The following is a 26,997-nucleotide window of genomic DNA, read 5'->3' as shown; positions in this document are numbered from 1 at the left end:
AAATTCAGAACACATTCTGCCATAGAAACCATATTACGAATAGCAACTGTTGGCAGAATGGGTCAGGTAAATGTTTCAGCTACGTTATGGGCTAATTTTGTTTTAAATGTATTAGCCTGGGAAGATAACTATGGGAATGTATTAACCCACATTTCAGCCAATGAAGAAAACAAGGAGCACTAAGAAGAAAGAGAAGAGATTGCTTTACTTTGTACAATCATTGAACAGCTCTGAGCTGTATGGTAACAGGAAAACAGAGAAAATTACAACTGGAGGAAAATGCTGGTCCCACACATCCTTCCTTCATGTACTCAGCATAGCTATCCTGTAAATCAGTGTCAAACTCAAATAGGCAGACATGGAAAACACAATTTATATTGTATTTTCACTAATTATGTTTTCCCAGGTACATCTTAAACTGCTTAGGGGCTTCTAGACTCACTACTCAGGCAACTAGTACCCAAAGATAAGTAAATAATGATTTATATAATACTAAAATAACTGGACATTAAATAAAACCTGCTTACTTCTAAATGTTTGGTGGCTTCTTCATTTCTTGACATAAGCATCAGTTTGGTACGAATACTTCGCAAATGCATATCACTTAAAATATTGACCCTCTTCACAGTTGCTTCACTGGCAGACTACAAAATAAAAAAATTCAAGTGGAAAATGTTATGTTTGTGAGAAAATGAACATCCTAAGTGAATATATATCGGAAACAAGACACTCGTCTACTTTTTCATTAAGCCTTTACTATATGCTGGATTACCTAAGTGGTAGGTATAACGAAAAGAAAAATGAAAAGCTGGTCCTGCCCTAAAGTCACTCACTGTCTCTCAGGGGAGACAATGTACACAAAGAAATACGTACAAAATACAAAGCTCTGTGGACTCCATCATGAGGGGGACAAACTATAAAATGCAATATATAATAACAGAAAATATGAAAGACTAAAAGCTGTCATATTTTTTAATCGGTTTTGCTCATCTTTTTTCCTACTTGTTCTCTGGGTTAGAGAAGGAAAAGGGAAAAATTAGGCAATATAAAATTTTATTTCTTAAATATGTTAATGTTGCAAGAATTGAAAAGAGGCCTGGGTGAATCAGTAGGACTTATGGGAAAACTAAGAGTCCTTAAGCATGAAAAAGCCTGGAAAGTTAGATATCATGTGCATCATTGCAGGCAATTCCTCCCCCCTCTAACACCTCCCCCCCCCATCAATAGGATCCTCCAAAAGCTGAAGAAGTACCACCACTTACCAGATATCAAAGTCTAAGGTTACCTAAAATTCAATGTTTTAAAATATTTAAATGGGAGATGTTTGTTCATTTAAAATATCTTACCAGTATCATTAACTGTGTGGTTTCAGCATGGTAAAAAATCCGGCATGCTCCCACTGCTTTTTTGAAATCTTTATGTGCATTTTCATTAGCACACCTAGAAAGAAATTAATTATATGTAAATTTTTATTAACAGGCAATATTATAAAGACAGTAACTAAATATCAATGAATAGCAAAACCATAATGAATGTGATTCCGAATATTATGTTATAATTCTGCTTCACAAAACCTTTTCTCCCTAAAGGATTTTAATGGGCATTTAGAAAAAGGGGATTTATACAGCAAGAGGTAGTCATTTTAAATACTTAAAACGATTGAATAGTAAACAGAATTACTCACGCCTCCCTTAAATCCTCAGGAACATCTACTGTGCATTTAAAGAAGGTGTTTTTTTTGACAGTTTTGTTTTGATTGACAGGTCGGAGTCGTTCAAAGGTGACAATTTCATTGTAAGTGGCATCACAAGCAGCATATTCGATGACATAAAACTGGAAGAGAATAATATAGACTAAAATACTCTCATCTGAAGAGAAAAGGTACAAATATTTTAGTACTAAATTCTGCTAATACCGTAACTTTCATGTATTTATCCATGCATGACCTACATGTAGCTCAATTGCTTTGCCTAAGATTAAAGTACCTGCATTTATGTGCCTTAGTGGCTTTTCTTATGATGTTTTTAATCCCTAGATTTCCCAAAACTTGCAGCATTTCAAATTTACTAATGATAGTACTCTAATAGTAATTAATAGATAGTAATCTATCACATTAGATGTGGGTGCCACATTATATTGATAATGATCTTATGTTTAAGAGGAATAGCCGTATCAACCAACATTATGTGTGTCGTACGCTAAAACGTCAGACACAATTTCCTTATAACAAAATACGTCATCCCTTTTTCAGATCCAGAAAAGCGTCATGAGGGACCATGGTTGCCACAGTAGGTGGCACAGAAAACTTAAGCTAATACTTTTAATTCCAATTTCAGCACTCTCTCCACTGTTTTTGCAAGATGATCAACAATTTTATCTACATGAAGATTATAGATGCATCATACAGTTGAAGAGAAACCCTACTTGCAACTTTTCTTAAATTTCTTTATATACCATATTTTTAAAACAATCTCCTCCAAATTGACATTTTTTAGACATTTGGTATTAGTGGGTTAATTCTTAAGATTCTTTTATTTTTAAACCAAAAAATCTCACCATCTAATTCCAAAGGTATGGCAAAAAAGTTTACAAAAAAGGAAGTTTTGAACATTAATGAGGTCACTCTGCCAATCTAGAGGATTTAAGAAACTGAGATGGAAGGCCAGAGAACTGAAAATCAAAAACTTCCCTCTTCTTCCTAAAAAGGGCTTTACATATTTTATTAGAAAGTAAGTGAATTATCACATTAGTAAGCCCCAATCAAACAAAATAAGAAACTCTTAGCTAGTGGTATACAATATAGTTCTTACAAGAAAACTGAGGCTTAGAAAAACTGAAACTTGCCCACAGTCACAAAACTTTAAGGGGTCAGAAATAGAGTCCAGAAGTTAGGATTCTTCTAACTTCAAAGCAGGAATATTCCCATACCTCTACCATGTTATGCTAACTATAAATGGCTCTAACCTTTAATATATGGATTTTCAATTTTATAGGTTTGATAAGTATTTATAGAATTAGAAACCTCAAATTTAAGATGCTTTAGAAATCTCACATTTTAGATAAATGACCTTGCAAACCAGACCTTTTGGACACGAAAAGCCACCCAATTTCTGTTTCTTGAAATATACAATCAAGGAATGCCACCAAAATTAAGTAACAAATTCCTATGATCCAGGAAAGGAAAAAAAGTAAGTGGTAGTACAGTCTACCAGACAGGGACCATATCCTATCCCAACAAGCATGACATGCTGTTATCATGCTACAATGCCAAAAATGACACCCATCCTTCCTAATAGCTAATAGTAGCTATTTATTATGTATTATTATTTATGTAGCACCTATGTGCCTTAGGAGCATAAAATTATCTCATTTGATCCTCACAACAACCATGAGAGGTAGGTACTATTATGATCCTCATTTACTGTTGAGAAACATGAGGTAGACAGATTAAGTGAGCTGCCCAGAGTCAAACAGTTATTTAAGTGTTTGAGGTTGGATTTTATCTCAGGTCTTCTTGACTTCAGGTCCATCCATCCACACTACCATCAAGGCACAAACTTCTGCCAACTCAATTTAGATCAAAGATCATGGGAATCATGATTTTAACCTTCCAGTAACTGCACTGCACAACTGGTTTCCTTTTTAATCAGGTGCTGCTTATGACCTCTGTGATGATTGGGGGAGGAGAGGGGGGACGGGTGGGGCCGTCCCAGCGTGAGGTCATTGTTAAAAGGATCCATGGCCTGACACCCCTGGCAAGCTCAGGATCCTGTGATGTGGCAGCTGCTTCCTCTCTGGCCTGTATATACTGGCATAATATACACCAGGAGCCTACACCTGCACCTTCACCTCCCATTATTGGCAATGAACGTACAGCAGGCAAATCCTTCCCCAATCTACTGCCTATATTTCCCCTATCACTCAGTAAATGATTCGTTGACAGCTCATTGTCAAGCTTACCTCCTTTCCCTGACTGCTTGAGGAATGAACTCACTCTTATGGCTAGAGGCCTGCTTTCACCCTTGTAAACTGTCTAAAGCCCAATACGGCTGCTTCAAGGTGAACAAAGGTTTCCATGTAGTAGGGACAGAGGGACTGAGTCAAAAAGGAGGCTAAGAAGGGAGACCCTACTGAATAACAGAGCAGGCTGCCCTGCACACAGAGAGGTAGGAGGACAAAGGTCTGGCTCTCTGCAACCCCGAAAGAATATTCACGTTCTACTGCGTCAGTCCGACTCTCAGATGAGGGAAGGGTAGACTGTTTTTACCAAGTCTGGCTATGGGACAATACCAGCAATCCATAAAGTCCCTACCAAACCATGGTAGGAATGTGGTAGGCAGACTGAGGGGACAGTGGACAAGGGTGGCATGACACTGGCTGGTGTTGATTCTGGTGTCCACTGTTAAGCTCGTATTGGTGGTAGAAGACCAACTAGTTCAGCGAGGATGAAAGCCTAGGCCAGCAGACTCAAAGCAGGGCCCGACTTGTGACGTGCATCTTGTTGATGTAGTAGCCATGTGGTACCTCTGCTCCATTTCAGCCAGTGCCCTCTGCCAAGAATGCTCCCAACTATCTTACATTAGCCCAAACTCTAGCTCCTGGTGGTTGTACTGTAAGTATACAGGGGCATTTCCATAGTGAGACTGACACTGGTTACATACTGGGTAGCAACAGTACCCAACTACAAGAGTTCTTCTTTGGACAGTCATTTCTATACATGAAACCAAAAGGTGACCTGTGGACACCCAAATAGAATCCTCTTTCTAAAGGTACTTGGCTTTAGGAATATTGTTACCCCTTCCCACAAGCAAGGCATTCTACATATCCTTCTCAAATTTATCTTAGAATAGTTGTTGCCACTCTCCATGACAGCCCTTTAAAAAATATATTTCACTAAGTTGGACTGGATAGGTGGAAACATATTGGCCTTATTACATATACATGTGATGTCCTTGGTTCCACCTTAAAGACCTAGGGGGTGAGACCAGAAAGATGGATTTCTTAGGCACAAAATTTTGAAATCAAAAAAGATGTTTAAATGGTGTTACTGCTCTTACTTTCAGCAATGATCCCTTTCCTAAACAATCATTCAATGCTTAAGAATGTTCTGAATTATTTCATCTCCATTCACTAGATGGTAGAAAAAAAAATGCGCCCTATTAGATATTAAAAATAACTTACTTCTCCTTTCATCATCCGAACTTTGGCAAGCCACCATCCACATGGTTCTTGGTCATTTGCTCTTGAATAAACCTGAGAGGACATAGTTTTAAAATTTAAACACTCAGATCACATCACAGATTATCCAAATTACCATACTGAATTGACATACTGCTAAGGAGAGGTGACTGATTCCATTAGGATAGTTAGAAGGGTACAAACTATTTTACTAAATTTTTTCTGTTAAATTCTGCTCAAAGGAAATGATTCCTAGACACTTAACGTTTCACTATTCGAATTAAGATTGCATTTAACAAAAAGGAAAAAGGCCCTCAACTTAAATTCTAAATTACTGGGTTTTAGCACATGAATATTTACTCTTCAGATTCTTACTCTGCAAAGCTTCCACCCAATCTAAGACAACTCTCTGTTTGAATTTTGTCAACTTTTTTGTGGTTGAGTCCTTTTAGTCATGTCCTTTCAGTCTCTTCATGATCCCATTTGGGGTTTTCTTGGCCGAGATACTGGAGTGGTTTGCCATTTCCTTCTCCACCTCATTTGACAAATGAGGAAACTGAGGCGAACAGGATTAAGTGACTTGTCCAGGGTCACACAGCTAAGGGTCTGAGGTCAGACGATTAGGTTTTCCTGACTCCAGACCTGGCACTTTATCCACCGCGGCACCTAGCTGCCTATTACTATGAATCAATAATTTTCAAAGGTTGATGACTCATGAAAACTCAGTTCAAGCCAAGCATATGACATTTAGCTTCTTTGACAGGAATGTAAATTAAAGTGACAAGTACATTCATGGCTATTAAAAAAAAAGACTATATTCATTCTATTTCAACGGTTTCTTAACTACTGCTAAATTCTGTAAAACCCTTCAAAATACTGTTCTTTTTTGGGGGTTGTTGTGGTGGGGGGAGAAACCTTGTAAGCTCCCTGGTCTAGGATATTTGACCACTATGGATAAGCACCACAGTACCTCTGAGTATGCTCAGATGAAAAGTTGTCTTACTGATAGAAAATGTAAGCAAACATAACTAAAGCAATTACCACAACCAGATCTACAACTTCTCTCTCTACATATATATATTAAAAAAAATTTGAAAATTTTTTTTCCTTTGCAACATTAGAAGCCTAGAAATTTTACTTTTTGTTTCCAGAAAGTGATTAAGAGACTCTAAAAAGTTATTTCGTCTTTTAAAAAATAAACTTCAGTTTCATCTCTTATACGGTATTTTACAATCACTGTCTAAAATATAATATTCCATTTAAATTTAGAACTCTAAACCTAAATGTAAAAAAAATTGTTTTAACAAGTAATTTGGGAAAAATGTTATATAATCAGAAAATATTCCAATTAATGAGAAAAAAAATTGGTTATGATAATTTGCCTTACAAATTTTTTTCATGTTCTCCAATTAATAAAATTTCTATGATGACTGAATTAAGGTCGATTTTCCTTTTCAAATTTATCTTAGAATGGTTGTTACCACTCTCCAACCCTTTAAAAAGTATATTTCACTAAGGTGGACTGGATATATTTGCCCTATTACATATATATGTGATGTCCTTGGTTCCACCTTAAAGACCTGGGGGTGAGACTGGAAAGAAGGACTCTTATAAAGTGATTTAATGATCAAATGAAAAGAAGGAAGAGGTCCTGGGACAGAGCTCACCACTGACCAGGTGGAAACTTCTTTCCTTAAGAAGGACTAGTTCTGGAGCAGCTAGGTGGTGCAGTGAATAGAACACTGGCCCAGGAGTCAGGACGACTTGGTCTGAGACACTTGACACTTACTAGCTGTATGACCCTGGGAAAGTCACTTAACCCCAATGGCCTCATCAAAAAAAGGGGGGGGGGGAGAAGGAGGGAGGGAGTAGTTCAAGGGAGACTGATAATTTTAAGATGATTCTGTACAAGGCCAAGTTAAGTGACAATTTGTTCACTAAACAAAACTGTTAAAAATGAACTTTTATCTGAGCTTGGTAAACTCTGTTTTTGCATTATTCCTCCCTCTCTTCCCCCGTTTATTTGTGTGCCTGTTGAGATAAGTCTGTTTCAATTCTGTCCTCCACCTTCTCCTATTAATTAATGTTCTTTATTTTCTATCCCCTTGTGTACTACCACTTCTTGATGATCCAATTTTGTTTTGTTTATACCCTGTAGATAAGTCTTTAAAAAAAACCCTCTAAATACGGGTAATTAATTTCATTTCTTATGCTTTTCTTGAGAGTTGCAATGATTTACCATTCCTGTGTTTCTCTTTAGGGTTGGAGCTCTCTTTGGAAGGGAATGGGGGAAGAAAAGATACAGCAGGAATGCAGTAGAAAATGTTGGTGATGGGAGATGGTGGATGTGGAAAGCTACAGAGGCCATCAGCCTAAGCAGGCCTGTGGCTGAACTGCCTTTTTCCTATTCTTTGTTACAAAGCATAACTCACTGAGGAAAGGGAAATGGAGGAATATATGCAGAAATGAAGATGCAGGTTTTTTTTTTAAAGTACGAAAAAGCGTTAGATAAGATGAATTGCTTAAAATTTCAGTTACTAATTCCCAATTCAACCACAACGAAATTTCATGCATGTCAAGTTAATTCTGTGGTATCTTTTATTTACCTAAGGTAAGAAAGGTTTAGCTTTCACAAACTTTCTAGCCAGCGAGGTGTTTTCAAAATTTCTAAGAATAGGAAATAATTTCGGTCCCAACACCACAGGTAAACATATAGCTAGAAGCCTCTCCAGTCCCTCCCTCTTTTCTTTTCCTTCTGATTTCCCTTCCTTTGATCCTTGTCCTTGCTTCCCAGCCCTCGACTTCTTGCTTTCCTTCCAAGCACAGAATTTGAGGTTTATTTTTTAAGCTTCCCTTGTCGTCTAAACATACTTGTAGGCCTCATTTTTTTCCCCAGTATACAAATCACCTTGATTTCAAAAAGGAAAAAAATACATATTCCAGAATGACCAAACAATACACCAATCTCTAAGAATGACAGAACTGCCTATGTCCTCCACAAATGACTTGCTGGTTTCATTCATTTTATAGTAATCACTGACAGCAAAGAAAAAAAATCCAAGGAATTAACGTGCATTATTCAAATACCAATGTTTGCAAAATAAACATGGAATAGCTTACCTCTACTTCATCTCCTTCACTAATTTCTTTTTTTATATCGGGAGGAGGAGGTAATCTTACTTCATTAAATGGAACTTGGCGTTCAGGCTGCCAACTGAAAATTAAAGATATATTATACAATGCTTATAAAACTATTTCTCACATAAAATAGCATATATTATTAGAATTTTATAACTTCAGTCATCACCAACTAAAGCTGAAAGTAATACTCTATTTAGCAGTGGGGTACCAACATAGAACATTGACGCTTACCATAAAGATATATGAACAGAAACTCAACTATAACCTGCGAGAAATGACAGATAATTTTTAATCTGTAAATATACTATTGCTGTAAGAATCTTTTATTTTGGGAATGGCATAGCCACGTAACATTTGCTTTAAGAGTTTTGTGCTTTTGTTTGGGAGGGAAGAGCAGGTAGAAGAAAAGAAAGTAGAGGTTTGTAAAAATTCTGAACTACGTTCCATGGAATATAAGCTATTAAAATAGCCCATCTAAAAATCCAGACAATGTTGAAACTGAACATGCTAGTAGCCAACTTCCAATGCTGACCAAAATAAATGGAAAATCTGCACCTGTGCTTTCTTTTTCTAATACGGATGGAACCCCCCCCTCTCCCCCCATCCATCTTTGGTTGCTTCTATAGCTTAAGTACAGCAGCTCCTGGGCAGAGGTGTACTCAAAATGGATAGTTTGTTGACTTGACTGGGTTGGGGAGGTACAGTGGGCAAGCTTGTGTATGCTGAGAGGGGCCTGGCCCCTGGACTGTGTTATGTAATGATGTAATATTCTTGCCTCCATCAAGCTTTTCCAGACTAAACTAATGCCATTTATAGTATGTTAAATGGGCGACCTAGCACTTGACAATATAGAGCCCTGAATGGTTTACTTGTTATACTGAAGTGGTCTAAATATTAATTGTATAAATTTCAGAATACATGTGAATGTTTGTTTTTTAAGAGGTCTTAAGGTGTGAGCTGGAGCATATTTGGACTAAACTAATTTTTCTTACAGGGAAATTTGGAGCCTTTTATCTTTACCTTTCTTCTATACCCTAAAACATGTTGTGTAATTACTACGCTATGTAATTACTAAGTGGTAATTCCTGATTTCTCCCACCATTGCACCTCCTTGTTTTAAGCACCGTCCAACTCATTCAGAAACTAACTTGTCCCTTTTCTCCTTTTATACCTGTTTACGTATGCCTGTGGGAAGAATATGTTTACAACAGAATGAGGAAAAGCAACTGAGTGGAATTTTTTCAAACTCAAGGCTTAGAAATAAAGACCCAACAAACAGATAATGCATTAATAAAAAAAAAAAAAAAACTCCATACTTTTAAAAGCTTAATACTAAGAAAAACTTACTTATTTTCAAAAACAACTGTCAGGGAATCCTCATGAACATCTTTGATAAATCCCTATAAAAACAAAAAATAAGTCAGTTAAGTGTTATATAAAGTTTTATATAAATGTTATATAAAAGAGTTTTTAAAACACGTAAACTTCCTTTGGGAAAATCTAAACACAAAATTATTTCTTTATTAAAATGATCAGGTCATTAGATTCATTCCCTTTTATCTTTTAAGTATCATGTTAGCATCTTGAAGTCTAAAAAAAAAAGCTCAGAGGCCATATTGTTTTTAAGTATACTATTATGTTGAGCTAAGAACTTAAAGGGGTGAGTGGAGTAGAAAGGAGAGACTGTAATAAACCTCTATTACAACACTTCAACACAAGTTGTAGTTTCCAGTTTATTAGGGAGGGAAGCCAGTCCCCAGGTGATCAGTGTAGTACTTTCTGCATAAGATGCTTTTATATACAAAGCACTACAACTTCTCAGAATTGTTTATATTGCCATGACTTGCTTCTGTCCTCTATTACCAAAAAGACAGTCTAATCCACCTTCCACATGAGAGTCCGTCGAATATTTTAAGACGATGGACAAGAAGTACAGTGAAAATTGAAGAGCAGTCTGTTAGAAATTGGGTGTGGACAAACATCTTAACCCATGTACCGTAATAATCTAAATATGGATGTGACCAAAATATTTAAAAAGTCAAACCATAGGAAAATCAGAAAAGAACCAGGTCAGGCGTTTTTCACAATAATGGTTAGGACTAAAATGGAAAAGCTTCTGAAAGGGCAAAAATCAATAAAGTGAAACTGACTGGGGGGAAAGGTTAGTGGCACTAAAATCTATGCAACGAATTTTGTGTAAGATTCTTACATTTACGTCTTACAAATAAGACAGTCCCTGCCCTCAAGGAGCTTACAGTATAATGGAGGTTTAGAGAAGGTGATACTCAGCACAGGATCTTGGTGCCATCTAGCACAAGGAACGCAACTAGTCGAAGACGAAAGGAGGAAAAAAAAACCCTGGTACACCATACCAATGCACTCACAATTAGTGGAGTTGTGAAATGTTTAAACCACTCTGGATATCCAAGCCCTTTTGGCTCATATGCTAGTTACTTATCCCAAAGAGATCAATAAAAAAAATTTTATAGCAGTGCTTTTAGTAGTAGTAAAGAGCTTGTAACATAGTAGTTGCCCATTCACTTGGGGAATGGCTAAGAAAATTTTGGTATACAAATATAGTGGAATATCACCATCCTATAAGAAATTATTAAAGTGAATATTAGGATAATAAAGGGAAGTGGTGGAAGGGAAAAACATTTCTCTATCGAACTTCTCTAATAAGGGCTTGAGGTATCCCAGATATATAAGCAAATTATGTATGTGTGTATATGTAAATGACCACTACCCAACTGATAAGTGGTCTGAAGGTATGGAATACTGCAAAAATCACTGAGAAATGCAATGCAAAAAAAAAAGTCAATAAAAATTTTCAATGCCCATCATATTTTAGTTATCCTGAATCTAGTATAGTTAACTGAACTTTTTGCATGTTTCTCTTCAAAGTGACTAATTCAACAGAAGCCAAACTGCTTAGTCAACACCTCCAAATTATGGCTTCAACTGGTAGGCTTCCTCTCTCTCCCCCAACCAGTACCCCACCCCTACATGAAGTTATTCTACCATTAAAATATCAGATATTCCCCAACGTAATATGCCATTTTCTACATCCCTGGCCAGGTTCATAATGTTCTCTCTTTTCTCCAACGTGTTCTTGTTCTACCACTCCCAACTTTGTCCACAAAACTGTTTCTGATCATAATTCAAGGATGAACAAATGCAACTTACAAAAAAAAAAGGTGTAGTACCTTCCTATCTCCCTTACTGTTCTTTCACATTATAGTCTGAAGTCATGGTCTTGCTCCCACTAGACTAAATTTCTCATAGCGAGGCCTGTTGCTACATTTCAGTATCCCTCACAGGCAGTAAGAAGACAGGCTGTGGCTGAAAGAGACAACCTAATCATATGAGCAGCAAGCATGTATCTAATCTCTACTATGTGTCATGAAATATGAAAAAAAAATCAAAATGAAAAGTCTCAATCTTCAAGGAGCTTACATTACATTCTATGGGAGGAAAAAGCATGCGCACGCACATTTCTCTTTACTTTTCTTATATATTTATTCTCCATAGTTTCTGATTCTCCCTTATCTAGTCTGTTCCATTGACTTATTTCTCTGTAAAAACAAACCACCCTTCCACAAGAACAAAACCTCCCCAATACCTGAAGGTTTTGATAACTGTGGGGCTCTTCGGTCGGGTTTTTTTAAATTAAACGTGATTTTTTTCCTAGATGAAATATATAGAAAAATATAAAACATGTGCAAAACCAAAAATACAAGGCCTAAGTATAATTTTAAAAATTAGAGAATAGGTTCATGAGTATATGCAAAAGTGACTTAAAAGTCAGTAGACTAATAAACTATTGCCAATACTGAACCAATTCACTTGATTAATAATGGCTAAATGTGTGCTGCTAAAGAACTTTTGTAATAAATTTAAAGTGCCTAAAATAAAACCATTAATTTTTCAGTATCATAGATTTAGTTTTCTGAAATGTTTTCTAAAATACCAATTCAACATGCTTGTCTTTTTGTTGATATATAACATACTACAAACACTAAGATATTAAGTGGGGAAAACCCACAAGATAAAATGGGGGGAAGGGGGAAATACAGGAGTCAGAAAAGGCCTCCTGTAAAAGATTTGATGTGAATACTGAAGGAAACAAAGGACTGGAAGCATATTCTGGGGGGAAGGCCTAGCAGATGGGGAAGACCTAAGAAGGGAGATTGGATTTCAGTTCAGACAGACCAAAGAACGTGGAAAGGTAGGTTCAAGTCTGGATTGTGAAGAGGGTATTTAAATTCCAGGATCCCTTCTCCAATGGCTGTGTGTGGAAAGGGGAATGACAAGGTCAGACTTGTGCTTTAAGAACATCACTGATAGCTTAGTTTGTAGGAAATGGAGATGGAAGATACTTGAGGCAAAGCAAAGAATTAGGGGACTTATTGCAATAATTCTTGAAAGAGGTAAGATGGGGCTGAATTAGGGGAACAGCTTGATTATGAAGATGCGCAAGCCAGCAAAAAATTATCACAAATGCACACTTGTTCTACATCTATCTCACAACTAAGTCTGTTAAGCATTTAGCACAGTTCATGGCACATGGTAGGCACTTAATAAAATGTTTGTTGCCCACCCCCAACCATCAAATAACAGAATAGTTAGAGCTGGAAGGCACTGCAAGGAGTCACCTAAAACCATTTCTACAAAGTAGAAGTGGAACTAAAGGAGGAAGAGATGATAAGGGAAATCAGAAACTATAGGTGTCATGGTACTGAAGCATTGGAAATAAAGCTGATGCCCATCCACTAGGGAAACGGCTAAACAAAGTACAGAAATGAATGTAATGGGTTATTAACTGTGCTGGAAGAAATGATACTTCTTAGCCTACAATTCAAGGCCTCCTGCACAAATTAACAATGATATGTCTTTCCATCTATAGTCCAATCTCTAGACAAGTCTTTCAGTTTTCCTAAGTCTTTGCAAGACATCTTCCATTTGAAAATCCACTGCCACTCTTCTAACCATTCCTCAGACCAGGTTAAATATATCCCTCAAAAAACTTTTCTAGATTCTACTTTCAGATCTTACCAACAAGTCTTCTATTTCCTCTGAACTTGGCAACTTTCTTGTAGTACTTAGCATTATCAACCTCATTATAATTCTTGGTCTACCTATCTGAAAATATTTCTTGAAGAAAGAATTAGCTACAAACTAAATTTAAGAATCCATTTTATTATGAGACTATCCAAATTTCCCCCTCTTCATTCCCCAACTCTAGAACTACCCATTTGGAAGTAAGATGCTGAAAAATTTGTGTTTGCACTCGCACACAATATAAATGGTATCATCTTTTAAATAAAAACGTTCTATTTTTTTTTTCTAATTGAGAAAGGGGTTTTTCAATGAAACCAGGATTCCTAAGTCGGTATGGCAAACATGGGAGGGGCTGCTTTAAAAACTTAAAAGAAAAAACTTTTTGGGCATCATATGGAGGGTATGTATCATTTATAAACAGTTGAGACTTGACATGGCAAAACAATGAACCAGAAAAGTCACACAACTAGGTTCTGTGACTAGGCAAAGAAGTCATTTAACTTCTACTGCATTGATGTCCTGGACTGTTGTTGATAACAAATCTGCTCTCTGTGAACAATTACTTTCTTCTTTTTTGTTTGTTTTTTAATTTATTTTTCTTATTTTTAGTTTACAACACTCAGTTCCACAAGTTTTTGAGTTCCAAATTTTCTTCCCCTCCTTCTCCTCCCCCCTCCCTCCCAAGTCAGCATGTAATCCAATATAGGTTCTACGTATACCTTCATATTAAACTTATTTACACAATAGTCAAGTTGTAAAGAAGAATTATAACCAATGGAATGAATCATGAGAAAGAAACAAAACCAAAACAGAAGGAAAAAAAAAAAGGAGAGCAAACAGTGTGTCTTGACCTGCATTCAGATTCCATAATTCTTTCTCTGGATGTGGATAGCTTTTTCCATCATGAGTCTTTTGGAGCTGTCTTTGAACCTTATATTGCTGAGAAGAGCTAAGTCTATCAAAGTTAGTCATCACAGACAATGTGTCTGTAATTGTGTATAATGTTCTCCTGGTTCTGCTCCCCTCATTCAGCATCAGACCACCTAAGTTTTTCCAGGTTATTATGAAGTCCATCTGCTCCTCATTTCTTATAGCATAATAGTATTCCATTACATTCATATACCACAACCTGTTTAGCCATTCCCCAATTAATGGGCATCCCCCTGATTTCCAATTCTTTACCTCCACAAAAAGAGCTGCTATAAATATTTTTGTACATACAGGTCCCTTTCACACTTTGTGATCTCTTTGGGACACAGCCCTAGAAGTAGTATCTCTGGGTCAAAGGGTATGCACATTTTTATAGCCCTCTGGGCATAGTTCCAAATTGCTCTCCAAAATGGCTGGATCAGTTGTGAACAATTACTTTTATTTTTGTCTTTGCATCTCTAATTCTAGCAGCAGCACAGAGTCTGATACTCAGTCAATGCTTACTGACGGGGTCACATAATATCTAATTTTTCTAGACTGATAACGTTTATGTTAATGACAGGTAGAATTCCACGAGAAACTGCTTATCTCAATGCCCGGTCAAGAAATAAACTCGGACTCCTCAAAGTTTTTTTTACCCTTTTGGACTTCTTTTCTTGGTTTCTGCCTTAGGGTTTCATGGAAAGACTCAGGAGGAAAGGAAAAAGGAAGTTTTAAAAGCTAGTTTAATTCTTTCTAAGCCCCCCACAGCTATAACACAAACACATTTTCAAGCCATAAACAGTCCTACCAAGGAGTCAAACTTCCTTAGCATCCATCAAGCCCTAACAGGACCCATTAGGACTTCTCCCTTTCTAACCTGTAACAGTATGTCTTTTTGTTTGTTGGTTTTTTTGGCTTTTTGGAGGGGGAAAGACAGGGCAATTGGGGTTAAGTGACTTGCCTAAGGTCACACGGCTACTAAGTGTGTCAAGTGTCTGAGGCCATATTTGAACTCAGGTCCTCCTGACTCCAGGGCTGGTGCTCTACTCACTGTGCCACCTAGCTGCCCCCAATAGTATGTCTTCTTGGGGGGCAGGGTGGTAGAGGAAGAATGAGTAAAAATGAGGCAAAACAATGTGCTAGATTCTGCAGCAAACATTAAATTAAAATGCCACACTTTGCTTAAAGTTAAATGTTGGTTTTGGTTGAGTTCTGAATTGGTCCAACTGTTTTTGGAAAACAACAGAGAAAAGTGATTGAATTAATCCTGAACTTCTGTACCTGTGATACCACTGAGCACACACCATAAACAAGTCAAAGGCAGTGAAAAGGGGCTCATAAGAAGCAATAGATTTATAGGAGAAAGAGACAGGTCTAGATTTGTGATTTCATTGGTAAAGGGAGGTAGCAGACACTATTAGAGCAGTCATGATCTTCATCTTAACTGCATGTGTAGAGATCTTTAGGTTATGCAAAGTGTTTTATCTTTATCTCATTTTATTTTCAGAACAACACTGTAAGGTAGTTGCTATCATTGTCCCTAATTTTACAAATGACAAAATCAAAGGGGAAGGTGATAAGAGCAAGGGAGGAAAGAGGTAAGGGACAGGGGACAGTGACAGATCAAAATTGAGGGAGACAAGATCCAGGTGCAATCAAAGAGACACTGTCTGACTAGAAGCCCTTGAGTAAAGATTGATGACTCAAGCAAGGGTCAGACAGGTCCAGTATATGTTCTAGAAGGAATTTTTTCTCCAGCTATAGATTGGATCAGGTGTCTAATAATTACCTAATTATAAAATTGAGACCACCTGTTCAAGTCCTTTCATTTCAGAAATGGGGAAAGTGAGGCTCCAGATAAAAGCAACTTGCCCCAAATTCAAAACCATAAAGACCTAGATTCAAACTCAGGTCTTCTGAAAAGAAATCCAGTGCTTTCTTAATCCTACATAACCCTGTCCTCTTTGTATTTGTGAGAGGAAAGACAAGAGAGAAGGAAAGACAAGAAGAGAAGAAAGAAACAGTCTTTCAATTATATTGAGCTTAATTTGGCAAAATTCTAGAGCTGTTAATCAAAGGGATGGTTAGTTAACACCTAGATAAAGAAGCGGTGATCACAAAGCCTTTATCATTAACAGGTGGATGTCAGATTAACCTCATTTTTTTTGTCACTAGATTGGTGTTCTAGTTTTAGTATGTGTAAATTTTAGCAGAGCATTTAAGACTGATGTTTTCTTTTGGAAAAAATGTGGTGATGTAGGCTGGATAATTTCAGTTGGATAAGTTTGGAACTAGTTTACTGGCTCGACCAGAGTTCTTCTGGTCCAATGCTCTCACATTTTAGTCATTCATTTATAGTCAGGTAGGTGACATGCTCAAGGCCCAACTAGTAGTAAATGTGACTCCAAATCCAGGGCTCTTTTCAAATCATTCAATAAACCTGATGTTACCTTGAGAAATCTCCACCAGGGATCTGTGCTCAGTTCTGTGTTGTTTCGAGTTGTTTTTTTTTTAAACCACTGATTTCAATAAAAGCATGGACATGACATAAATCAGTGAAGATTGTTAATGTGCTGTGAGTTAAGCTCTAAAAAGATCTTGACAAGCTAGAGCACTTGGCCAAATCCATCAAGATGTAGTTTAAACAAGGACAAACACCCAAGTCTTACATTTGGGTAAAAAAAAAAAAAAAAAAAAAAAGCCTCACAAATATAATCAAACATAAGGAAAGCCACTCCTAGACAACTATTTGTCCAAACCACCCCCCCCCCCAAACCAGGTGAATTCTAGGGCATTCACCAAACCAACAACAGAAAAGCCATATCTGGTGGCGCAGTGAGTAGAGCACCAGGGTCAGGAGGACCCGAGTTCAAATCCAGTCTCAGACACTTGACACACTTACTAGCTGTGTGACCTTGGGCAAGTCACTTAACCCCAATTGCCCAATTCCCCCCTCAAAAAAAAAAAGCCATATCTTAGGCTGCTGCATTCAAAGTAAAGGCGTTAAATTGGTCCTGGTCACATCACATGGGGAATATCATGTTTAATTGTCAACACATTTTAGGAAAGACACTGACAGGCTGAGGGAAAATATAGAAAATTATGACCAAGATGGGAAGGAGACTTGATCAGATGAAGGAATTAAGTAATTTTATCCTCTAGAATACTTGAAAGGACATATTAACTGTATAGCCTGAGAAAACAGAATTTAGAAAAAGTTATCACAAAATTTAGTGAGCTTCAGGAGATGATTTCCCCTCACCAGAAACCTTCAAGCAAAAGCTTTATTTATTGGCCATTCAGGTGTCTTATAGGGCATTCTTGGCCTTGGTGTCAGGAAGATCTGGGTTCAAGTTCCGCTTAAGACAAGACAGCTATGTGACAATGGACAAGTCACTTAAACACTTCTCTGGGGAGCACAGAATAGTCAGGCCACAGTCTCCAAAAAAGTGCTAAACTGAAACTATTGCTCGAAGAAGTTCCTCACTGACAGTGTCCTATGGAGAGGAAACCATAGGTCTGGTTTAAAAAATAAAAAGTATTAACAACCAGTATTTATGTTGTTCTTGCGATACTTTCCTGATCTAGCTGAACAGGTTGTCTTTGCCTCTGCTTCTCTTTATGGGCTAAGAAGATACATTATATTACAAGGTATATTGTACACTGCATTTTTATATATGTGGCTGGGATCATAGAAGGGAATTTCAAAGTCTTAGGTCTTTGAAGATGACGGTTAAGATAGAGTATAGCCAAGTCAGTCTGTAGCCCTACCAGACAGTGAAAGCATAAACTTCTAATGTATATCCCCTGGCTATTTTCATGTGTATTACAAACTTTTGATAAAGATAACTACACTGAAACATATCACACCTAAGAGCATCTTGTCATAAAAGTGAGTTTCTAAAATGGGGTGGGGAAATGGTGCCTGTGAGATTTGTTTTCCAGCCTAGGGGAGGTGTTAAGGGAGACAGGTCTAGGCAGAAGCCCATGGAAAGGGGCATTTTCCAATGCAGGAAGAAGCTATACACTGGAGCAAAAAGAGGTCCCTCTGATGCAGCATAAAGGGACCTGAACTTGTGGAGGGTACAGGAACAAGCTCTAACTGGCAGTTCTGTCCCTCACTACCTACTTCCAGGTAAGAGAGCTAGGAAAGAATGAGGAGGAGACCTGAAGTGGAGTTCCAAAGTAAGGGGCAACTTCATGCAAGCAGATGTATGACTGACTCCAGGAGCAGAGTGTTCTCAGTTCCAACTTCCACCTCAGTCTGAAGCTAGCAGCAGAATAACCATGGCAGGAATTTCAGACCAAAGGGAAGCCTACAAAGCTTTCTAAATGTCTAATGGAGGCCTAGTTCAACTGCAGTCTACTGGAACATCCAACAAGGTAAATCCACAAGCTTGTTGCTCAAAACCCAAAGGGCAGTGATCAGACTTGGACCTCAACCAGACTACAATGGATCACAAAGTTTGCAGTCCCCAGCTCCAGCTGTCTCTGACAGCCTAGAATAACAAAACACGTATTATTGCCCTATCTAAAAAAAATCCCCTGAACCTCAAGAGTTAATAACCTCACAAAAATATTCAAAAGTAATTCTCTTGCTAGATATGAATCTTTAATAAAGTAATAAATTGTAAAGAAAAACATTTCAAAGCATTATATACATTTAAGCTGCTATTATTATAAGTTTGATTAGTACTTATCAGCCCCCAGGACAGGCTGGATCACAAGCCAAATGATAAAATTTATTTTCTGAACTTCCAAAATATGAAGGCCACATAACCTTGCCTGTGGTGACTCAAGAAAGCATGTAAAGAGGATCAACTTGACCAGGAATTTCTCGTATCACTATGATTTTAATTGCAATTGAGAAGTTCAGGAACAGAGAAAACAGAGCATATTTTGAAATCAAGTGATGAAAAAATTATCTAATGAGGAGTAGTAGTCCACTATGCCAAAAGCTGCAGAGGCAGAGAGAGGATAAGGTCTGAAAAAAAGGCTATTGGAGGCCAGGGGTGGAATTCTTAACCAAATAAGGGATAAGAATCACAAAGGCCAGTGTAGGTATTATTGTTACATGAAATTATAAAGCTTTTTTTTTGGGGGGGGGGGGAGGGAGAAGAGTAAGAAAACAGGTGATGGGAGAAGGGGAAGATCTTTTCAAATACATTGTTAATGGGGTCAAGTGTTATTCCAAATATTTTGGAAAACAATCAGTAATTATGTTTTAAAAAGTGACTAAAACATGCAAACTTTTTTTGATCCCACTCCTGGACACATAACCCAAGTAGGTCAAAGACGGAAAGGCCTCATCTATACCAAAAACATTCATAGTAGTAATTTTGTAGAAGCAAAAAAAAAAAAAAATTCAAGTAGGTATCCAGTGAGAATGGAGTATTTTAAAATTATTTTTACATTTAATTGAGGAAAAAAAATATTAAAAAAGAAAAAAATGGAGTATAGCTTGGGCAAATGTGAAGAATTCAAAAAAGAGAAAGATAACTGATAAAGACTGAAGTAGGCATCAAGAGGAAAACAAATCACACAATGACTACAGCAATGTAAAAATAAAGACTATAAAATGAATATAAAATGTGATTATAAAGACCAAGTTTAACCCTGAAGAATAATTGTTATTCATGTTGGTTTTCTAACTTCTATCTTTTTGAATCTTTGCTCCCTATGTATGGAAATAGGGAAGAAGATATTCAGAAAAGAATGTGATGCCAACAAAAGACTAGTTAGAATAGTAAAAACTGAATAAAGTTTAAAAATTTAAATTAAAAAATGAAATAATTTATAAAAAGGTAATTCGAGAATAGCTGATTTGAAGGTCATGGGTGAACAGCATGCTAGGAGGTATTCCACAGCCAAGGGTTATATAAGGAGATTAGTGGCTAGTAAGGTAATGAAGGCACCAGGGAAAGATATTTGTCCCCCTTTCCCTCATGATGGTGCCAAAGGTGAAGAAAGAAGCCATTGTTGTCGTCCCCCCCCCCACCCAAGATAGGAGCCAAGTCTAAGGCCCTGAAGGCTAAGAAGATGGTGTTGAAGAGTGTCTATAGCCACAAAGAGAACATCTGAACCTCCCCCACCTTCCAGGGACCCAAGACACTAAGACTTCGAAGGCAGCCCAAATACCTTCCTCAAAGTGCCCCTCGAAAATCACACTTTTAATCACTATGCCATCATTCAGTTCCCCTTGACGACTGAGTCTTCTGTGAAGAAGATTGAGGACAACACCACCCTAGTTTCTTCATTGTGGACATCAAGGTCCACAAGCATCAGATCAAGCAAATGGTAAAGAAGCTGTATGACATCGACGTGGCCAAGGTCAATATGCACTCTGGCCTGATGGAGGGAAGAAGGCCTATGTCCAACTTGCTCCAGACTATGATGCTGTTAGATGCTGCCAACAAAACTGGAACCATCTAAACTGTGTCCAGCTATTCCACCCCACCTACAATAAAAAGCTTTCAAGTTAAAAAAAAAAAAAAGATTTTTTTCTACCAACAAATTTAGCAATGAAAATGAGAAAGAGCCTGAACAGTACTTGAGATCGCCAAAAAATCTATGTCTGGGCTGATATTTCTGTGTTGTATTTGGAGTGATTATTTCTGTAGAAAGGAGGAAACAAGAATTTATTAAGTATGTACTCTGCACCAGAAACTGTTCAAGTGCTTTATGAATATATAATTTGATCCTCACATCAACCCTGGGGGTCAGGTGCTATTTTACTATCCCCATCTCACAGTTGAGGTAAGGTCTCATTGGATCCTTTTGCTCTACCCACTGAGCTGCCTAGCTGCCTCTAAAGAAAGGTCTTGGAGCCTAGAGGATATTCTAACAAGCGAGTCTCAGTGATTAGAAATCATTCTAGAGGGTGGGAGGAAAGCTAAAGAAGTTTAAGAAAGAAACTAAGGAAGGTCATGTCTGATGGTCTCATTCTTCTCAGTTAAATAGGCTTAGGTCATTGTGGGGTACATGGAGAGGCCCAGGATAACTAAAGTTTCACATTTTCTCCAGGAAGGATCAGCAGCCCTAAAGCAGAAACTGAGAAATCTGATAATGGATAATACAGGAGATAAGGATTCACAGGCCAGGAGGGTTGGAAGAATGGAGGAAACAAGAAAAAACTCACATTAGATGGCCTCAAATCTTCTTAGTGAAGGACAAAGTCAGATCAATTATCTGCTGGTCAAGGGATTCTATAACAAATATTTCACTAGTTGCTCATTCAAGAGGCACACTAGACCTTCAAGGCTAAATATAAAAACAAGCAAAAGTCTACATGGAGGAGGAGACGGACTGAAAGTGATGGTTCAAGGAATCAACAGTCCCAACAGAGTTGTAAAACCTAAATGTGGTTAGAAAGAAGAATGCAATTAGTTAATCTTGCAATTAAATATGGCAAAACTGGTGTGGAGTGGTGGAAGTTTAAAAGCCAGGAACTGAGGTCAAAGCTGTCAAGCTCTTCGTTGTGACTACTAAAATTCCAAATCAATATTATCATTACCTCCCCCCACCCCTCTCCCTGTCTGGAGCAGGAGATTATCCTACTAGCTTTTCTTTGTATCCCCAGCACCTAGCTCCTGTGGCAGGGGATGCAGTAGGTACTTACTTGTCGACTGACCAAAAATGGGGGAGTCAATTTCATTTCAAACATTGTTCAAGTCGCTTTTTGCAAGACAATGGGTACGAAAAGACAAAATAAAAACACACCCAGGCCCTCAGAAAGCTAGTATTTGACTGGAGAGTGAAACATGAATACAAAGATAAATAAGGTAATTTGAAAGAGAGCCTACTGGAGAGGAAGGAGAGTTATACAGCTGAGAGTGTGATACCTGAACTGACCCTCAAGCAGCACAAGAATTCTGAAAGCAAGACATGAGAAGGAAGTGCATAGAAAACAGCTCCAGGGAAAAGGCAGACTGATACCTCCAGAAAGAGTGCCGGGCAATATGCCGATAATTTGTTTTGCTTAACTTGTTATGAGAGGGGGAAGAAAGGAAAATAAGTGGAAAGTTAATACTTTAAAAAAAAAATCCCCCCTCTCCAACCAAGCTAGAATTCTGAATTCTGAGAAACTATTAATAATAGCTTGACTCAAACAGTTCCTGAAGGGGAGAAATGTAAAATAAGGCAGACCAGAGCCAACAAATGACAGCCCTAAACAGTCTGTATAAAGAAGCAGCTAGTAGTACAGCGGATAAAGCACTGGACCTGAGGTTCCAGACACTAGCAAGGTTAGTGGGGTAGTAATCAGCAGGGAGTGAAGATGTGATCTGAGCCAGAGAAACTAAGAGGCAACCCTAAATATAGAATGGTCTTGATTTCCTCAGTCAAGACGAAGTTATCTGCTGAAAGAGGAAGGAGTAGTAGTGTTGCCTTAGGAACTAAATTAGAAAAGTAGGTGCAAGAGTGTTTCATAGTAACAATTGGGGAAAAATAAAAGAATTGTCATTGAGCAGATGTGGATATCTAAGAGATTAGATAGCAATTTTTTTTGCAGTTGGGCCAGGGCTAAGTTTTGAGTTTCCCCCCAAAGCTGCAAAAGATAGCAGAGGTAGATTCAAGGTTGAGGAAAGAATACAACAAAGTTATAAAAGATGGCAGTAGGTAGTGGAAAAACTGTAGGGTCAGTCCATTAAAGTTGAAAAGTGAGTCTAAGGTTCCTTGAGATCAGGAACTCCAGTAGATATTTATTGTGAAAGTGAGGATATTTTAAAAAGTGAGGCTAAGAGTATGGTGGATAGATGGGAGATTATGGTAAAGAAGAATAGGTTTAAGAGAAGGAAGGCAAAAAATAAAATAAAAATAAAAAAAAGAAAAGGGAGGCAGATGGGAGATAGATGAAAATATAGGAGGTTAAGGATTGGGTGGAGAGAAAGACTACAAGCAAGCTACTAAACTCATCAAGTTTGAAAGTTCATGAAACAATGACAATGGTAGAAAGGTCAATGAGAGATGATGGTAAATGAATTATCACTAGAAGGATTGAGGGGATGGAGTATCCTCACTGTCCCCCACCCTGAGAGTTGGAGAAAGTGACAAGAGTGGCCACCAAGACTGGTTCCAGGAATGTGATGACCTGGGACTGGGCATAGGGAGGGTGTCCCATTTTCTCTTAAAAAGAAGACATAGAAGTAACACTAGTTGAAGAAATATCCAAGAAATCTATGTCATGGTAATCCTGCTTCCAGTGACTCATTGTGGCACTCAACCAATAAGCAGGGACTGTTACACCTGCATAATTTATTAAAAAAAAAAAATCAATTTATTTTGTGGCTATGGTTATTTTTTTTTTCAGTTTCTGAAAAGTCTCTCCCAATTTGTAGGGGTTCATTACCAGAAAGTGCCACTCAAGATGTTATAGTGGAGGTACCTAAATCTACCATGAGTAGTAGTGAGTAGAGTACCCACACCTATGAAATCACAGATCCCTTAACTATTCAAGAAAGAGCAGACAAAAAGTAAGGAAGTAAAGAAATTCAACATTACTATAAAACATGGACTTATCATAGCTAAGTCATAAATGAAATGAACAACTAGCTCTGATCTAGACAAGTGATTGGAGACAAATAATCAACAGACAATGATTAAGTACCTACTAATGGTCTGGTACCTGGAGATAACACAGATGTAGGAACAGTCTGGCCTCAAAGAGTTTAACTTTATATAGGAAAGACAAAATCCTATGTAAAATAGCTACAGAATAGGAAGTAATTTGGGAAAGGGTATCAGAAAAGGCAATTGACAAGATCATTGAAAGAAACTAGGGATTCTAAGAAGCATGGATGAGAAATGATAACCAGGGCAGGCAAAGGGATGGATTAGGTAAGTTGCAGTGTATGTGAGCAAGGATGTACAAGTCTGGGAATGTAAATTCAGGTGAAAATGGGATGGGGCTTTACATGACCCAGGAACTTATATCTGATCCTGGAGAGCATTCCTTTGTCTTATTCCATTGGCCTATTTGCCATTTCCAGACATAGAACACAATGAAAAAAGAGTATTTCAATAATACCACTATTCCCACCTCCACACTGAAGCATTCTTGTATGGGTAGAATAAAAACACTACAAAGAATAAAAAGGATTCCTGCCCTGCTTCGTTGGGTTCCAAAAAGTGGGATTGGTCCAGTCATTCTGTAGAGCAGTTTTGGAACCATACCTCAAAGTTTTTAAACCATGGATACCTTCTGACTTGGCCATACCACTACTGGGCTATATATACCCCAAATAGTCAAAGAAAAATGAAAAAGAAACACGTACCAAAACTATTTATAGCAGCTCTTTTAGTGGTGGCAAAGAACTGAATCCTAAGGGAGAGCTCATGACTTTCGGAATGACAACAAATTATGATGTGACTACAACGGTATACTACTGCATTATAAGAAACAAGGAATGGTTTCAGATAAATTGGGAATATTTATATGAATTGACGCAGAGGTGAAGCAAGCAGAAGCAGGAGAACAATCTATACAACAACGGCTAAATTCTAAAAGATTTAAGAACTGCAATGCAATGACCAACTTCAGTATTCCAGAAGACTCCTGATGAAATCATGCTACCCACTTTCTAGAGAGAAGTAATGGATTTAAGATGAAGAATGAGCCATATAGTTTGGGCACAAAGCTAGTGAGGGAATTTGTTTTGCTTAACTGTGCTTATGAGTTTCCTTTCCCTTCCCCAAATGCAAGGGAGGTAGGGACAGAAAATAGATGTTAGTTATAAAAATTAAGGAAACAAAGTCTGGCTCTGATATTTTCTTCACTGAATTCTTAATTAGCATTAGAAGGAAGTATCCATACTATGCCAACAAAAGATGTTAGAGGAATCACTTGATGGGCCTAACTAAAACTTGTATTCTTGGCCTTTCTTTTGGTAAGGATAATTTTTGACACTCTTGTCCACAGTATTGTCACTTCATGAAAATGTTCAGAAGACCTTCCAATAGGAATAATCACAGATTTAAACTCAAATTTGAGCTCACTGAATATTAAGTTCTCTAAGCACAACTTTTATTTCCCTTAAGATACAAGACAGATTATCCAAAGCAAACACACAAGACACTGGGGATAAACTATTCCTTTACTTTATACCCCAAAATAAAAAAAAAATAGCTTGCAAATGAAGTTCATTTTGTCACACTGGAATCAAAGCAATAGGGAGCTTTCCTTAATATGCTAAATAGATTCCATCAAAAACCAAGAGCCAGCATCATTTGTAATGAAGATAAGCTAGAGACCTCTCCAGACCAGATCAGGCCACTAAAGCAAAGATTTCCATCACTAATGGAAAGACCACCATTACCATTTGCTATTGTGCTAGAAATAAATGCAGGCTATAGCAATAAGGAAAAAAAATTGAATAAGAATAGGCAAAGAGCAAACAAAAAGGTCACTTTCTGCAGATGCTATATAGTTGACTTTGACAACTCTAGAAAAACTTGTATTAAAAAAACCCCAAAACAATTAACTTCTGCAAGATTGCAGGATATAAAATAAGCCCATGGAAATCATCAGCATTTCTATATATCATCCAAAAAAATCCAGCAGGAAGAGATGGAGAAATTCTATTTAAAAAATGTGTGCATGCATACACACACACACAGTCAGTCAGTCAGTCATACAGATTGGGGGAAGATGGGTGGGACGGACAGACCAGGACAGAGACAGATTCTACCTGGGCTCCCAAAGACATCCATAGGAACTGTGTGAACAAAATTACAAAGCACTCTTTATATACAGAACTGGAGAAATATTAATTGCTTGTAGGTAGGGCTGAACCAATATTTTCTTTTAAAATGACAATACTACCTAAGTTACTTTATTTATTGAGCACTATTATCAAACTACTAACAATTTCATAAAACTAGAAAAAAATAAAATTCATCTAGGGTGATGAAAAGGTCAAGAATATCAAGGGAATTAATACAGTAAGAAGACACAATCATCAAAACAACTTTGTATTGGTTAAGAAATAGAATGGTCAAAAGAACAGATTAGGTACACAATATACAGAAGTCAACAATTACAGTATTCTGATGTCTGCTAAACCCAAAGATCCCAGCTACCCTGGCAAGAACTCACTTGGAACTAGGCATACCCTTTGACTCAGTGCCGTACTAGGTCTACATTCCAAAGAGATCAAAGAGGAAAAGGACTCAATATACAAAAATAAAACTGAAAGAAAGCCCATTAATTAGAGACATGGAAAACAAAGCATGGTTTATCAATGAGATGAATACTACTGTGCCATAAGAAACGATGAGTAGAATGGTTTCAGAAAAACCTGAGAAGACTTGTATGAACTGATGCCAAGTGAAGTTAGCAGAACCAGAACAATTTACACAGCAACAGCAATGCTGTAAAGATAATCAACCTCGAAAGACTTAGTAACTTAATCAATACAATGACCCACCACAAATACAGAGGAGTCACACTAAAACATGCTACCCACCTCCAGACAGAGGAAGAATGAACTCAGCTCAGACTAAAACTTTTCTCACCCTCAGGAGGGCAAAAGAGAATGACCAATTCGGAAATTTGTTTTGCTTTACTCCACATTTATAATAGATTTTAATTTTCTTGTTGTATAGGCAGGGGGGACGGGGGATGGGGGACAGGGGGAGGACGACGACTCAAGATTGAAAATAAAATTGAATTTTAAGAATAAATGGAAGCAAGAGTTGCATAATAAGCTT

At 37.5% G+C, this 26,997-nt stretch overlaps 1 protein-coding gene across 4 annotated transcripts in view; it reads right to left on the bottom strand.

Moving 5' to 3' along the window:
• The window catches only part of FXR1 (FMR1 autosomal homolog 1), a 62,968-nt gene that overhangs the window by 25,647 nt on the left and 10,324 nt on the right, over positions 1–26,997 (bottom strand). For all 4 annotated transcript variants that reach the window (XM_036758060.1, XM_036758061.1, XM_036758058.1 and 1 more), the window contains exons 2-7: positions 9,667–9,719; positions 8,299–8,392; positions 5,182–5,253; positions 1,685–1,833; positions 1,347–1,440; positions 528–644 (exon numbers count right to left, since the gene is read on the bottom strand). In XM_036758060.1, the coding sequence (XP_036613955.1) occupies positions 528–644; positions 1,347–1,440; positions 1,685–1,833; positions 5,182–5,253; positions 8,299–8,392; positions 9,667–9,719 (579 nt within the window). The remainder of the gene's footprint in view (positions 1–527; positions 645–1,346; positions 1,441–1,684; positions 1,834–5,181; positions 5,254–8,298; positions 8,393–9,666; positions 9,720–26,997) is intronic.

This window comes from Trichosurus vulpecula, chromosome 4, assembly GCF_011100635.1.
Source record: "Trichosurus vulpecula isolate mTriVul1 chromosome 4, mTriVul1.pri, whole genome shotgun sequence".
NCBI lineage: Eukaryota > Metazoa > Chordata > Mammalia > Diprotodontia > Phalangeridae > Trichosurus > Trichosurus vulpecula.
Note: the sequence above shows the minus strand (reverse complement) of the source record. Positions and strands in the feature narration are given on the sequence as shown.